Here is a 16,374-nt window from a genome sequence, read left to right as displayed (position 1 = left end):
GACTGGGAAAAAAAAAAAAAAAAAAGGGCCCCATTTCCCATGGGATGCGGAGGTTGACCAGATGTTTCCCAGGATTCAACTGCACAGCACAGGTCTTCTGGCTTCACAGGCAGTCCTACATCTGGGAGGCCCACATTTCCTAACGAGTTTTTCCAGGCTGGATGAGCAGAGTGGGAAGCATGAGCTGGGTGAGGGGCTCTGAGCCAGACAGGGGAGCCAAGCTCTCAGCCTCTGGCTGTGTTGAGCTGTGGAGCTGGGAGCCAGCCCCAACAGCAGGAGAGGGGTTGCAGGGCTTGGCAAGGAGCTTGGCCCTGGCCCTGGAAACTACAGCCTCCCAGGTCAGTTAGTCCCGGGAACCTGCCATGAACCTGCCATGGGCCTGTAACAGTGACCACTCTACACCTGTATTAGAGAGAGGGCCACTGCACAGGCATTCAGCCTCGACAGGTGCATTCTCATCATGTAGCTACTTAACCGACACCTGCACCTCAGCTCTTCCGAGTAAAGACTAGGACTATGACATCATTCATTCAAGGACCGTGATTGTCATCATTCATTCACTCCCTGAACAAACACCTACTGAGCACCTGGCATCTTCCAGACTATGCTCTCCTCTCTAGGACACCACAGGGATAAAGACTCAACCCTTGCCAGCAGACAGCTTACATTCTGATGGGGACAGGGACCCTAAGCCAATGAACCAACCTCACGCATTAGGAGGTGTAGGCGCTCTGAAGGAAATCAAGCAGGAGACAGGGACAGATGGGGAGTCAGCAAAGGCCTCTCTGAAACCGAGCCATCTGAGACATTCCACTTCCCGGCGCAAACATCTGGTGCTGGAAAGCATGGAGCCACCGGAACAGACAGAGGGAAATGCATCGAGGTAAGAATACAAATTGCAAGAGAAGGGGCAGGAAAGGAGGCCAGTGTGCCTGGAACCCATCGAGGGAGGCAGAAGGTAACCGGATCTGAGGTCGGGGGGTCCCCGGGGGACAGGCCTCTCAGCTGTCAGCTGGGCAGCCTTCATTCTTGGTCTCCGTGAAGCTTCAAGGGTCACGTCCCTGAGCTTCCTTAGCCTGCCATTCAAGAGCATGGCTTTGACAATAGGCAGGATGCCTGATTACTCATTTATACAACGCACAGTGGTGTGTAGATGGGGAATAAATATTTATTGCCTCCAGCTGATGCTGCTCTTCAAACTGGGAAGTTGAGGATATCACAACTGTGGAACCCTGACGCGTGATATGGTCTCATTGCTTCTGCTAGGGGTGGGCACCCCACTCTCCCCTAACTATCCCAGGATGGGCTTTGCAGGAGTGGGCTAGGCCAGGCACATCTAACAGGTCTCCCCTCCTCTCCAGCTAGGCAGACCAGGCCCACAGTCTCCCCTGAGGTTGGGGAACCTGCTATGCTGAAAGCCTCTGCTGTGTCCTCTAACCAATTGTGACATTTCGACTTGTGCCTGCTTCTGTCTAGGTATGGCCCTTCATAGCTGCATACCGGCCCCTTCTTCTCCCAGTTGAGCCAGGGCCCTCCCCACCTGCCTTGGAAGGACTTCTTATCACAGCACACTATCTCTGATTAGGCAAACCTTGGTGTTCTCCCTGTTTGACAGCTGTTCTCAAAGTCTATTTCAAATGAGAACACTTTGGGGAGTCTTAACTAAAAATATTAATGCCAAGATCCTACCCCAAACCCAGTAAGTCAAATCTTTGGGGGTAGGAATCAAGCAGTGGTAATTCCCATGACAGTGACTGGCAGAGGGCTCTACCAATCACCTGGGGAGCTTGTTACAGGACTGATTTCTGATCCAGTAAGTCTAGGGGAAAGACCAAGATTCTGCCTTCCCAATCGGCTCCCATGGGATAGAGCTACTGCAGGTCCATGGACCACAGTTTGAGTAGCGAGGGTCTACAGGCAGCCATCTTTGAGAAAGCAGGAAGTAGGCTTAACTGGTTGTCCACACCCAAAGCAAGTGCCCCTTTATGAAGCTCCCTTCAAGTTCCAAAGAAGCTTCCTGGAAGAGTAAGGGTATAAGGCTCTCAGAGGAGGCGAGAGGACTTTTCTGCTCGTGTGCAATTAGGAGCTTGCATGTGGCCCTAAACAAATAGCACAGGATCCATGCTCAGTTACACACGGGTGCTTAGCAGAGTCCCCAGCACACAGTAAGCGCCCAGTGAATGCCCAGGCAGCTGTGTGTCCTACGTGTCGTTAGCACTGACTCCGCCTGGCCCCAGGTCAGCAAAGCACTGCCTTTGGTGCTCCTGTTCATTGGACTCATTGTCCCCGAATTCTGCCCCTACGTCCATCGCCTGGCCATGCTGATAATGAGTGTCTGCCTCGGATGAGGAGCTACTGTAACTGTTCTGCTCCCATGAACTCTTGTTAACAACCCTAGGCAGCACAGGCTCTGAGTGTCAGTTAACGATGAGAAACCCAAAGGCAGAGATCACCCTGGAAGGTTCTTCAAAAAGTTAGTGGAAAATGTGTCTCATAAAAAAAAAAAAAAACAAAAAAAAAAAACTCTGCATGGATTTCAACATTTTTGGCACCAAAATAAATCTAGGTTTTAATTCCATTTTCCATTTTTGGAGAACCCTCGTATATAGTGACCGTGCCAAAAGACAAGCTGAGAACGGATAGACGCCAGGTTTCCAGCTTTCCCAGGGCTTCTCAGATTTTCACTGCCATAGCATTTCACTAACACGCGGTTCCTCATTCCACAGGGCAAAGAGCCTGAGATTCCACAGCCTCTCACAAGCTCCCAGGTGGTGCCGATGCACTTAGTCCGCAGTCTGTACTTGGAGCAGCAAAGCACTGACGCCTCTTAGTGTCTCTGCACGCCTTCCCTAACCATCCCCCAGAAAGCTTGTGCCACTATTCTACAATTGGTGGTTTGCTGATTGGATGAGTGGCAAAATCACAGCCCCTTTCCACTCTGAGCACTTAGCCAAAGTTCTGTGTAAACTTCTGCTCCAATTGCAATATTTTGCAGCAACAGACACCAGCAATTTGGGAAAGCGTCGTGTCCATTATAAGCTGTGGAAGTCATGGCTTGTTATGAAATTGCTTTTAAATTCAAGTGTCACCACGGAGAGCGGTTTCTGGGCCAGGGAAGCATTCCCATCTCTGAAAAGCAGAGTGGAGAGTTCCAATTTGAAAAACGCAGGGAGTCAGTTCTCGAATCAGAACTGAATCGTGGAACCACGAGCTCTCCTTAGGAGCTCCCTAGAAAGAGGCCGCACGCGGAAGCCAGAAGAAATGGCAACTGTTCCTGAACAGGGAAGGGCGGTTCAGGGCAAATCAGGAAGGTCTACCTAGTCCCGGGGGCAGTGGCTGGGAAGCAACCCCCTTGTGAAACAGAGAAAAGTCACGCAGAGAAAGGTGAGAATAAACAAGCAGGGGTGCTTTTGATGTCAGAGTGGCCTGAAGTTCCAGGGTTACAGACAAGGCTCTGGGAAGACTGACTTCAAAGGATGAAGCCAGCCGGTGATAACACCAAGGTCAGATGACAAAGCCATTGAGCCTGAGGATGAGCGACCACGGGGCTTGATGCTATAGCCAGAGCCCACTGATTCTCAAACTCGGCTCACGTTAGAATCATCTAGGAAGCTTTACGCCCCGTCCCCGCCCCCTCCCCCCAGTCGCAGGCCACCCTCCTGCACCTGTCGGTGATACCCCCCCCCACCCCAGGTACAGCCCAGGCATCCTTAATCTTTAAGATGCTCAGGTGACTGCCATGTGCCCTGTGAGAACCGGTGGCATCCAGCGTCTTCACTCCCTCAAGACCAGTGATGCCTGGACCGGTGATCCTTCACCTTGGCTGTATGTCAGAATCACTTTGAGGGGAATCCGTAAAATACAGACGGACGCCAGCCCCATCCTTAAGAATTCCAAGGCACTGTGCTTTTAAGAACCCTGCCCTCCCCCACCTTGCGACTCCTCCCCCACTCCCAGGTGTTTCTAATGCACAGTCAGGTAAATGAGCATGGTTCCATATGTTTTTGCCAAGATTGCTTCTAGTCTATGGGTCTAAAATACAGAGGCTGAAAATAAATCTTAGATTTTTTGCAAAGGTGAGTCATCATCTTTACCTTTAAATTAGGGATCGCTAACCTGGGAGGGATCTATGAGTCCCCTTAAATTCTACAAAAACTGCTGAGTCAATAGGTGTGTTGATTTGTACACCTATAATTTCAAGACAGAATGTCCTTAGCTTTTATCACATTCTTAACATTTGAGCCCAGTATCTTAAAGATAAGTATGACTTAATAAAGTCAAGAAAACTGGAGAATGAATAGAAAGTACCTTTGCTCTCAGAAGCGTCCATGCTGTGGTTTGGGATTTGGAACACACCACTGCCCCCTACTGGGTATATACGCTTATTGCAGGTTTAGTGCAAATCACAGGGCTTATAGCAAAACCTGTAGCGATGGAGGTGAAGACTTTGGATGCAAGCCATTATAGTAAAAGCAATGTCTGGGAATGTTCACAATGAGATGAGACTTCCCAAGTTGCACTTGCAAGGATATCGTCTGTGTAGGTACTTTGGGGTCACGTCCACAATTGGGTTAGGATATTACAGTTTTCTAATGTTAACTATTTGCCTTGGTTTGAATCCTGGTTTTATTTCTTAATAACTATATGACCTTAGAAAAGACAATGAATCTTTCCATCTCTCATATAAAATGAGGGATAAATGTAAGTACTTTAAGATTGCTATGAAAAAAATAAGAAAATATGGATAAAATGCTTGACATAAAACTTGGACCATCCAACAAATAACAAGGTCACAGTACTGCTATTACTGATCTTTTATCAGTATTAATACTTTAATGCCCTTGCTCAAGTTACTAAGTTCCCTTGAGCTTCTTTGATTGATCTGTAAGATGAGGGGGGAAAAAAACCCTCCCTGCCCAGTGTTCTCATGGTGAAAATCGAGCTGAAAAGTATCAGGTATGGTTAGCCCTTCACATCCGATTCCACATCAAACCATGAGATTACCCCAGCTGTGGTATTCACTCCAATGAGATTCAACCAAACGCCGATCAGAAACAACCTAGAAAACACTGTGTCAGCACGAAACACCCACAGACCTTTCTTTCTTGTCATTACTCTCTAAACAACCAGTATAACAACAGTTTACATGGCATTTACATTGTATTAGGCACTATAAGAAGATTTGTAGGTATTTATAAGCAGAGATGATTTAAAATATACAGGAAGATTATGTAGGTTATATGCAAATACTATGCCACTTGATATAAGAGTCTCTAGCATCCTTGAATTTTATACCCTCCGGGGTCCTGGAACTAACTCCCCATAGACAGCGAGGAACGACTGAATAGAGTTATATACAGCAACTCATCCTATATCCAGGGGATATGCACAGCACAGGACAGGGTCACCCTGAACACAGACATACTCCTGCCCACAGGAAAGACCCTTTGAGGTTCCAATAGTTGAACAGGCTCTACAATTGGGTGCAGCAGCTTTTTGCCATGTATTTGCCATCCTGGGCACCCCAAACCTTCTGAAGACATGGACCAACAGGTAACCATACTCCACCACGGCGCCCCCTTCCAGTGCGAGAACCATGCCAGCCATTCACAAAATCAGAGATGCCCACAAACATCAGCCTTCATCCAGCCCGGACACCCAACTGCAACAGTCTCTCCCAGTCTGAGTGCTCCCCAGGGAGACACTGCCCAGGCTCCTTCACAAGCCTACCCATCCATCAAGGACTCTCTTCACGGCACAGCGCTCCACCACCTGGCCCCCAGGAGCAGAACACGGCCAACACCTCTCGTAGCCTCCGCGAAGGTTCCGCTCGGCTAACACTTACCTGGAGTCGGCTTGGCGGTACGCACGGGGGTGTAGAGGTTTTTGGAGGAGGATCTCACCGGTGTGTTCTCTTTGGGAGAGGTATCAATAGCCGAGATAGCTTCTCTTTCACAGTGTGCGATGGGGATTGGTCCCTGTTGTCTCAAGATGTCAGCCAGAGCCCTAAACAAGGAGAAGGTCACACCATGAGATTCGTGGAGCACAGCCACAAAGGGAGCCGGCTGGCTTCCGCAGACCCTTTGATTTCCAGGGCTATGGGAAGGGGCAGAGACGCAACCTTCAGTTCTCAACTGTAACAGTTCACCTGGTGCTGGCTGCACTGGGGATGCAAGGGGGAGGTCGCCATGCCCGGGGGCATAGACGCTAAAAGGCTGTGACTATAGAGTATCTTTCTTTCATGCATTTCACATCCATGACCTCTAAGCCCTTTCAAAACACTGGGCCCCAAATACTCACCTCGGGAGCAGGTGGCCAGTGGAACACCACCATGGTGAAAGAATGGTGCAGCCAACCTCAAATTTAGAGACGAGTTACTAATGTCTGGGGGACCAACCTCCCCATCCAAAAACACACACCGAGGAGCCGGCACTAGACCCTGGTGACCCAAATTAAGTACAAGACACGGCTCCTGCTATCAGAGAATGGTGTGATTTAGCTGAAAAGACAGGATGTATGGATAAAAAGATAAACATCCGGGTACAAGGAAGGCGCAGACAGCGCAGGTGACGGAGTTTACAGCTCGCAACTGCACACCCAGAGAGGAAAACAGGCAGGGAGAAAGAGGGACCCTGGGGGAGCCTGCCGCAGCTGAGGAGACCCACCCGACCCCAGGGAAGGCAGCTTGCACTTCCTCCACGTCCAGCCCTGACAACCAGACACGCACTCACGAACGACTCGGTCTGCATCAGTCACTGCACAGGCAGATGGGAAGCAGGGCCCAATTCCGGCCATCAGGGCTGCACGATGTGAGGGGATCGCTCTGCCATCTGGTTTCCCACAGGGCCCCCCCTCTGTGACTGTGACCTCTGGGACACTCACTGGCGACAGACCGAGGGGGTAAGAGAAGACTGTGGACAAACCACCAGAGAACACACCAGGGTACTGTCTGTACACATGGGGTGCGGAAGGGTGCCTCTGAGGGGGGTGGGGCAGACAAGCAGCAGACCCCCCAGGCCCCTCCCAGCCAGCCCTGTCCAGCTGGGGTTCCGTCAGGCCCAGCCCACCCCACGGCATCCTTCGCATGGGAGTCCAGCTCCAGCACTCGGCCCCCTTGGACACTGACAACCCCAGGGCTGTACAGATGCGTCTGACAGTGAATTGCTCCCTGCCATTATGCCGCCTGTGACACGCTGAACCTTCATGGAAGAGCAGCAAGCTTGGCAATCTTATCATTTAGTGGCACTTATACAGCAATTTCAGATTTTCAGAACGCTTTCCCCTTTGCTGCTTTGCGTTTCTCACAAGCTGTCAAAGGAGGCGCAGACACAGGCCACCACCCCCGTTTGCCTCCCTAACAAGCAGTTAGAGAGGAGGGATGTAGAGCCTTATTGGTCTGGAAAAGGAAATCTGGACAGGCCCGAGGTACAAAGATCTGACATTCAGGGCTGGGAGTAAGAGATTGGGATTGGCCTCAAAGCCGAGAGATTTGGGACCAAATCCACGGATCAGCTGTGGATCTGTGGGATAGCTCTTAATCCCTGAAATTGAAGTTTAATCTTTTTAAGAGTGGGTGTTTAGCCTAGTGGTCCCCAAGAGCAGGCCTGGGTTTGAGTTCCAGCTCCAGCTTCCCGCTAATGCAGGCAGTGGGAGAGAGCCAGGGATGGCTCAAGTGATAGGATCCCTGCCACCCATGTGGGATCTGGAGAGTGAATCAGCGGACGGTGATGCGGCCGTGCTGTCTCTCTCTTTTCTCTTTAGCTCTCTCCTTGCTCCCAAATAAACAAACAATATTTTAAAAAGAAACTTAATCTTTTCCCCCTATCCACAAAAAAAAAAGTCTTAAACTAACATGAATTCTGAGATTCCTCCTAATTCTAAAATCTGATTACTCTGTGCATTTTTTTAAAAATATCTATTTATTTATTTGAAAGTCAGAGTTACACAGAGAAAAGGAAAGGCAGAAAGAGAGGTCTTCCATCCGCTGGTTCACTCCCCAGTTGGCCGCAATGCTGCGCTGATCCGAAGCCGAGAGCTTGGAGCTTCTTCCCAGTCTCCCACACGGGTGCAGGGGCCCAAGGACTTGGGCCACCTTCCACTGCTTTCCCAGGCCATAGCAGAGAGCTGGATCGGAAGAGGAGCAGCCGGGTCTAGAACCTGCGCCCATATGGGATGCCAGTGCTGCAGGCAGAAGCTTTACCAGCTGTGCCACAGCGCAGTCCCCTTTTGTGTATTTTTAACCCCATATTCATCCAGGTTACCTTGACTCCTTCTCCCTTCTGATGATCAAAGACACTCTCCTACCATCTTTCTGTGATAAAAAAAGAGTGGACTCTAGGTTAAAACAGACACTTAGACCAATGGAGTAGAATCAGCAGTCCAGACAAAAACTCATATATCAATAGTTAATTGATTTGGAATAATGGTGGCAAGATCATTCCATGGGGAAAGAACAGCTTTTTCAATAGATGGCCCCGGGACCACTGGTTATCTTCATGCTCAAGAACAAAGTGCAGACCCTCACCTCACATCACTTGCAAAAGTTAACTCAAAATGGATCCAACGCCTAAATACTAGTCCACAACCTGTAAAACTCATGGAAGAAAATACAAAAGCAAATCTTCATGACCTCATACTTCACAACAGTGTCTTAAAGATGACATGAAAGAACTAGGAACAAAAGAAAAAATGCAGACAAATTAAAAACATTGTGTCTCAAAGGACGCCACCAAGGAAGCCAAGGACAACTCAGAGAATGGCAGGGAATAGTCACAAATCACGCATCTGATAAGAAGCTTGTACCCAGAGCATATAAAGAAATCCTGCTGTTCAACGAGAGAGAAGAAACAGTTCAACTTTAAAATATTCAAGACCTGGGGTGCAGCAGGTTAATGCCCTGGCCTGAAGTGCCAGCATCCCATATGGGCGCCGGTTCTAGTCCCGGCTGCTCCACTTCTGATCCAGCTCTCTGATATGGCCTGGGCAAGCAGTAGAAGATGGCCCAAGTGCTTGGGCCCCTGTACCCGCATGGGACACCTGGAGGAAGCTCCTGGCTCCTGGCTTCAGATCGGCGCAACTCTGGCCGTTGCGGCCATCTGGGGAGTGAACCATCGATGGAAGACCTCTCTCTCACTCTGCCTCTCCTCTCTCTGTGTAACTCTGACTTTCAAATAAATACATCTTAAAAATAAATAAATAAATAAATAAAATATTCAAGACCTAAAGTAGGCATTTCCTCCAAAGGAGGCATGCATGAAAAGTAATTTGATATCATCGCTCATTAGGAAAACATGAATGAAAATCACACCAAGATGCCCCTTCAGACACACTAGGTTAGCTATGACCAAGGTGCCAGGCCATACCAAGTGCTGGCAAGGATGTGGAGAAAGCAGTCTTGACACTGCTGGGAATATAAAACAGTGAAGCCCCTTTCATAACCACTCTAGCTGTACTCAAAATGTTTAACATGGGGTTAACATACAACCCAGAAATCCTAGGTAAGAGAAACGAACATATACGTCTACATGAAACGTGTACAAAGGTTCATGGCAAAAATATCAATTATAATAACCAAGAAGTCGAAATAACCCAAAATGTTCTACATCTGCTGAATGGATAAACAAACAGGGAATGGTATTCAGCCATGAAAAGGCAAGTAGTGATACATGCTATGACACAGATGAACCTTGCAAACATCACACACAAGGAATCAAGTCAATCACAATGAACCACATTTATATGAAATGTGCAATGAGATCTGTCCATGGAGACAAAAAGAAGATCTGTGGTCTCCCAGGAATTGGAAGAGGGATGAGTGCGAACTGAGTGCTAACAGATATGGGCTTTCTTTCTGGGAGCATGGAGTTGTTTTATTTTAAAAATAGAGAGTGGTGACAGTTGGACAAATCTGTCAATATGTAAAAATCACTAAATCGTATACTTTAGAATCCAGTGGATTTTATGGTAGAATTACATCTGGACAAAGCTGCTATTACAGAAAAGTTTCTATACTCTTCCATGACTCCTAAGTTCTTGTGAAGACCCCTGCTTCTCTGGTGCCTATGAAGGGGGACAGAGTCACAAAATGAAATCCACTGCCCTGGGTAGGTCGAGGCTGGACCTGCATCAGTGGCTCTCAACCAGAGTGACTCAGTCACATGTGCAGACACTCTGTGGTTGTCACAGCTAACGAGGGGGGAATCCTGGTATCTAACAGGCTAGAGATCAGGGAAGCTTTCCACATCATGCAAGGCACACACTGGTCCCTGAAGCAAGGAATTACCAAGCCCCAGCTGTCAACAGTGGTGAAGCTGAGAAACCTTAATGGCAACGTGGTAGAAGTTTAATCCTTAATGCAATCTAGCTCTGCAAATACCTACGGGGCAGCTTGTATGAAGGTTGGACACTGGGCTAGACTCGGTCTGTAGACACTAAATGAGTGCCCCGAGAGAGAGGTGTCCTACCCTGCCCATCCGTGGGTCTTGGTATGCAGCAAGAGAGAAAGCAATGAAGATGGGCCCCATCCCGGCCTTGTAGGGCTTCCTGCCAACATTAACAGCTCCAGAGCTGGCTGCCTCCAGGGCTCACAGATAGAGATGGGATGGGAAGAGCTTCAGAGTCTATCACCCAAAAGGCCCCGCAGGGCACAGGTGCTGCGTGGGACCTGGCTGGACAGCCACCTTCCCAAACACCAGTAGGCTTGGTGGATCCCAATGGGTCCAGCTGGCAGACATGGAACCACCTCTAACCCCAGGCTCACCACAAAGCCATCTCCTCCTGTCTCTAAGTCATGTGAGGAGACAAGAAAACAACTCGCACATACTTGGACCGATCCTCTCCCGGAAGAGGGCTTTGCACGCCCAGGAAAGGTATTTCCTAAGAGAGGCAGCTGGGGCAAGAGACCTCACCTTGGGTTGTCCCAGTGAGGGGCATGGTAGCGACAGAGATCCTCCCAGGCAGCTGGCCAGGCGGCCCTGGTTCCCCCAGCATGTGGCCCTCGGAGGAGTCTCTCTGCCAGCTCCCCTCCCCTCCCCTGAGCTCCATGACCTCCCTCCTTGCTCTGGTTCCTTTATACCCTCCATCCCCTGGTCTCCAGGGTACTCGATAAATATTATTCTAATTCTGAACTGTGCGGTCCCGGTTTCGCCTAATTAATTTGGATACGCCGGAGGAAATGGGTTAAGGCCTGAGCTACTTTCTAACCGTAGGAAAGGAAGCTGGCCACTGAGGGACAGAGAAGCAGGTTTTGTAGAAGAGCAGGCAGCAGTTTTGAGGGTCTGAGAGAGGGGCAGAGACAGACAAGAGGGTGACAACCAGAAAGAGGGAGAGAGAAGCAGACAAAGAGAAAGACACAGGCCAGGAGACAGAGAGGGAAGAGAGACAGAGTCAGTGGGACAGAGACGAACAAGTGGAATGAGCAAGAGACAAAATGAGGAACAGAGACACAAAGGGAAACCGAGAGATGGAAAATGACTCGGAAAAGAAACAGCAATATTCAGAGGCAAGGAGACCAAGGGAGAGACAGACAGAGGGAGACACACACACACACACACACACACACACAGATGGCCAAGGAAAGCAAGGAGGACAGCTGTCAGCCAAGTGCCCGGACAGGGTGGGAGCCAGTGCCTCCCCCCGCGTCCCCAGCCTCCGTGTCACCCTCCCCTGGGGACAACAGATGTGCCTGATTCAGGGGTTGGAGGTGCAACACACACCTCCCCCCCCCCGCCCCCACTGGCCACGTTTGCTGCAACATCTGATACACGAAATAAAGCAATTCTCTTGCCTGAATTATCTGGATTACTGCCTGAGTTGGCTGCTCCCTTCTGTCCAAGTATTCCTTGGCCTTCTCTGATGCGTGGCCAGCAGGGGAGAGTAAATTAATTGGGCAGCAAATCTGATCAGGGAAAAGAGTCATTCAGGCCAGGAAACATTTCCTTCAGTACTCGGGACGGTGCGTTTACCACCTGGGTAAGGAAAACACCATCTTCTCTCTGGTGGGCGTTTGGTTCCTAAATGTGCTCGTCAGTCCTTCCCCCCACCCCCACAGTTCCCATTCTAGCCCTGTGACCCCCGCCGACACCAGTAACCCCAAGGCTGAGCACAGAGTGGAGGCGCAGGCTTCTTCCAGTACTAAAAATGGGACGGAACAGAAACTGAAAATACAGGGCTCTGTCTTGAGCCCAGGCCTCCTTCTGCTCCCTGGGAGTGCCTCTTGCACACATCACACTTTCTAGAAATCCAGGGCCGGCACGACTCCTTCCGGTCTCCCAAGCTGGGTGTGCGAAGTCAGCAAACGCCAGCTAATAGTTGAGCATAGGGAAACAGATAGAAACCCAGTGATCCAGGTCAAGACCAAGCATGTAGTTGCTGAAAACCTCGGTTAACGTTGTCTGGGGCTGTAAGAACCAAGTTTGAATTTCCCCTAAGTGCTTGGTGATCTCAACACCTGTAGGGACCAAGCCCAGTCAACACTTTGACAAGCTGCCACCTGCATTCAAGACATGAAATCTTTCTTTACATGGTGAATGACTGCCCTTAATGATAGAAAAGTAAGCAAACTCTGCTTTATGGTAGTGCCTGCTTGGGAAATTTGAAGACTGTCATCTAACTCAGTGTCAGCCATTCGCCCTGTCATGGAATCCTCAGAACAACCTAGCACAGAAGGTACTGGCAGTCGCCCCATTTTACTGAGGAGCAAACACTAGAAAACGACACAGTTTGTCTAAGGAAGTAGTGAATCAAGATCTCAAAGTTAGGCCGGCGCCGCGGCTCACTAGGCTAATCCTCCGCCTAGCGGCGCGGGCACACCGGGTTCTAGTCCCGGTTGGGGCGCCGGATTCTGTCCCGGTTGCCCCTCTTCCAGGCCAGCTCTCTGCTGTGGCCAGGGAGTGCAGTGGAGGATGGCCCAGGTGCTTGGGCCCTGCACCCCATGGGAGACCAGGAAAAGCACCTGGCTCCTGCCATCGGATCAGCGCGGTGCGCCGGCCGCAGCGCGCCGGCCGCGGCGGCCATTGGAGGGTGAACCAACGGCAAAGGAAGACCTTTCTCTCTGTCTCTCTCTCTCACTGTCCACTCTGCCTGTCAAAAAAATAAAAAAATAAATAAATAAATAAAATTAAAAAAAAATCTCAAAGTTAAATCAAACTACAGACACTAACTCCATCCATCCATCCATCCACCCTCCCCAGCAACTTCATCCATCCACTTAATCACATTTGTTTTTCCACCTTCTAGGCCATGAACGTAAGATTTTAGAGAATGTCCAAGATTTACTGGGAACAAAAATCTATCAGGATCCAGAAAGCCTGCTGTGGCTCAAATGCTCAACTCCGTCACTCAGTGAGTCCGAAACAACAACAGCTGCAAGCTCTTCACATCTGGTGATGTCCTGACCCCTTGACTGGACCCCTGCCCTGCCTAAGGCCAGCGTGAGGAGCCAGAACCTTCCTCTCTCGAGTTCACCCCCTCTACACGCCATGAAGTTTCCCAGTTAAAAAATCAATGAGGCAAAAGAGCATCCGATAAACACTCGGGTTGTTTGGTCCTCATGCTCACTCGGTGAACAGACGGCCACGCTCAGGTCTGCTCAAATGAGCTGGGGTGCCTAGGGCCCTTACCGAAACCTGCGAAGTCTCTGCTCTCAGGGAACCGGCTCTGCATGAGGATTCTAAGAATACAGATGCCCCCTGCAGAGCAGCGAATGGAAACCGGCGCTTGGCCTCTGCCCCGTGTCCGGATTTCTGAGCCATGCAAAGGAGGGACTAAGCTGCTCACGAAGCTGTCTGTGCAAAGAGACCCCTAAGTCACTCCTTTTCCCTTCACAGGAGCTGGGGGACTGGGAAAAAGATTGATGCTGTTGGATATGTGTCGCTCCCCCTCTTCGTGGAGGAGCAACACAGGACCCTGCGCTGTTCTTTCGTCTGCTCGGCCCTCCCCGGGTTTGCTGCTGGTTCTCCCCGGGTTGGCTACTATCCCTTCCACCTCCGTGGAAGGGCAGTTCCCCCTAGCCACATTCCCCACTTCCGCAGGGGAGCGGCACACCGCCGGCCGGCTCTTCTCGGGGGCTGCACAGGTGTTCCCCTTAGATGTTCCCCATAGATGTTCCTGGTGCATGCCGTCTCTCTCCTCCTTTATAGTCCTCCTCCGCCAATCCCAACTCGGCTGCCCACACGCCGAGTACGCTGCTCTCCAATCAGGAGCAAGTCCTACAGTTTATTGGTTGAACTGGAGGCAGCTGTGCGGAAGCTGTTTACTTCTCTCCCAGCGCCATATTGTGGGAGAGCAGATGCATAGAATAAGTCCTAATTCGAGTAACTTAGTCTAGTCCGAATTGCTCCCCACAGATATGTACAATAAAAGGCCAACGAGATGAGCCATTCCATGAATATAAGCTACTGTAGTTAATGTGCTTATTCCTAAGGATAGATGAGAACACTTGTGTTTTTGAAAAATTGTCTAAAAGCACACCTGACTAATTAAGTAGATGATACTGAATATAATTAATTATTTTTTTTCTCTTTGAAGAATTCAAGGTTCTTTGGGAGGGAGCTCTCACAACCTTCTGTTCATAGAGAGAGCTAAGAACACAGTCCGGGAAATGTAACTCTTCCCATAAAAATGGCCGGGCAGACCACAGAGATCAGCTTTGGTTTTGTCTTCTTTAAGTAAATCTCTGATAACCACTTCTTTTTGTATTTCGCCAAAAAGTAGAGCGTAGATAACTTGATTCCGGTTAAATCGAGGATTCCGGATATCTGAGTTCCCGACATTCAACTAACAGCTGGTGTCCGTCTTCAGGCTCATCTTCACGCTTGTCCACTGGACAAAGTGCTTTGATTCTCTCAAATTCGCATTCAGGACAATCGCACTGAATATATTTTTAATAAACACGGACCAAGGAGAATGGCTTAATTTAGTTCTCCCTACTCCCGGTTCTCTCCCAGTCCACTTGAAAAACACAGCTGCTGGCTTTATGTGTATCCAGGACTGCTCTCCTCATGCAGAACTCAGAATGGATGTGCGGATCTCATTTGTTGTGGGAACAATGTCTGTGCATCTGCACTGAGCTGCTCCTAGGTCTGAGCTGTCCCCGGCACAATTGGAATTCATCGCGCCCAGTAAGCATCCCGGGACTCAGCGAGGCAAGGCATAGCTTGCCTGCTGGGGTTTCCAGGCCAGCAAGACCAGTGGCTTCATCCCGATGGGAGCTTGTCCAGGGTATGTGGGCAGACCAGCTAGATAGAGAGCTGATACACCTCCCTACCAGGGGCCCAAACTTATTCCTAATGGCATTATCACCACTTATTCCATTCTGTATCTGATGAATCACATATACATGTATCTGGGCCCGGGAAATTTGCAAGCATCAATACCAAACTCAGACTTCCCACAAATATGTGGATTGTTTGTCTGGGAATGAATCAATCTGGATGTGTCAGGTGCAGCCACCACTGGAAATTAGGAAAACAAAACCGCCACCAAAAATTCGGTAGCGGAGTCACATGGCCGGCCAGGTGATAAATGAGTTAATAAATGTGTCTGCTACAAGGTATAAGTGGGCCGCCGCTGCCACTGCTGCTGCTACTGTGGTTATTTCTGCTGTTTTCTTTGTTTGCAAGGGGCTCAGAGTTAAGTCTACAGATGAGGAAGAATGCCGGTAGTATAGCCTAATGGCTAGACACCAGGATTTTGGAGCCAGAGTGCTCCAAATGCACTCAGTGCATTGCTGGTAATTAGCTAACCACTCACATACCCCATGGCTCTGTTCCCTCATTGGGGAAAAAAAAAAAAAAAAAAAGAGAGAGAACCAAAATAACAAGGCAAAAAATAATGTCTGCCTCTTAGCGTTACGATGAAGATTAAATGAATTAATATTTGTAAAGCACTTAAAACAGAGCTTGGCATCTAGTAAGCACTATATAAATATTAGACTAATAAATAAATCCTCCCAGAGCCGGTGCTGTGGCGTAGTAGGCTAAGCCTCCGCTCGCAGCATCAGCATCACATATGGGCACCAGTTCAAGTCCCGGCTGTTCCACTTCCAATCCAGCTCCTTGCTTGGGGCCTGGGAAAGTAGTAGAGGATGACCCAAGTGCTTGGGTCCCTGCACCTGCATGGAAGACGCTGAAGAAATTCCTAGTTCCTGGCTTTGGATCAGCGTAGTTCCAGCTATTGCAGCCATTTGGGGAGTGAACCAATGGATGGAAGCGCGCTCTCTCTCTCTCTCTCCTTAATCTCTGTAACTTTACCTCTCAAATAAATAAATAAGATTTATAAAAATAAATAAATAAATACTCCCAATGTCTACACAGGCTCAGCCTACGGGACCAGAGCAACAGTGCAGATGGAACAGGGAAGTCTCGAAGGACTGAC

The 16,374-nt window shown here is 49.3% G+C and overlaps 1 protein-coding gene across 6 annotated transcripts in view; it reads right to left on the bottom strand.

Moving 5' to 3' along the window:
• SHISA6 (shisa family member 6) overlaps window positions 1-16,374 on the bottom strand; it is a 351,868-nt gene that overhangs the window by 319,719 nt on the left and 15,775 nt on the right. For all 6 annotated transcript variants that reach the window (XM_051824480.3, XM_051824481.3, XM_051824482.3 and 3 more), the window contains exon 2: window positions 5,846-6,006. In XM_051824480.3, coding sequence (XP_051680440.1) covers window positions 5,846-6,006 — 161 coding nt within the window. The remainder of the gene's footprint in view (window positions 1-5,845; window positions 6,007-16,374) is intronic.

This window comes from Oryctolagus cuniculus, chromosome 17 (genome assembly GCF_051225735.1).
Source record: "Oryctolagus cuniculus isolate XC-2025 breed Fujian yellow rabbit chromosome 17, ASM5122573v1, whole genome shotgun sequence".
Lineage (NCBI taxonomy): Eukaryota > Metazoa > Chordata > Mammalia > Lagomorpha > Leporidae > Oryctolagus > Oryctolagus cuniculus.
The sequence above is the reverse complement of the archived record's forward strand: the minus strand, read 5'-3'. Positions and strand labels throughout refer to the sequence as shown.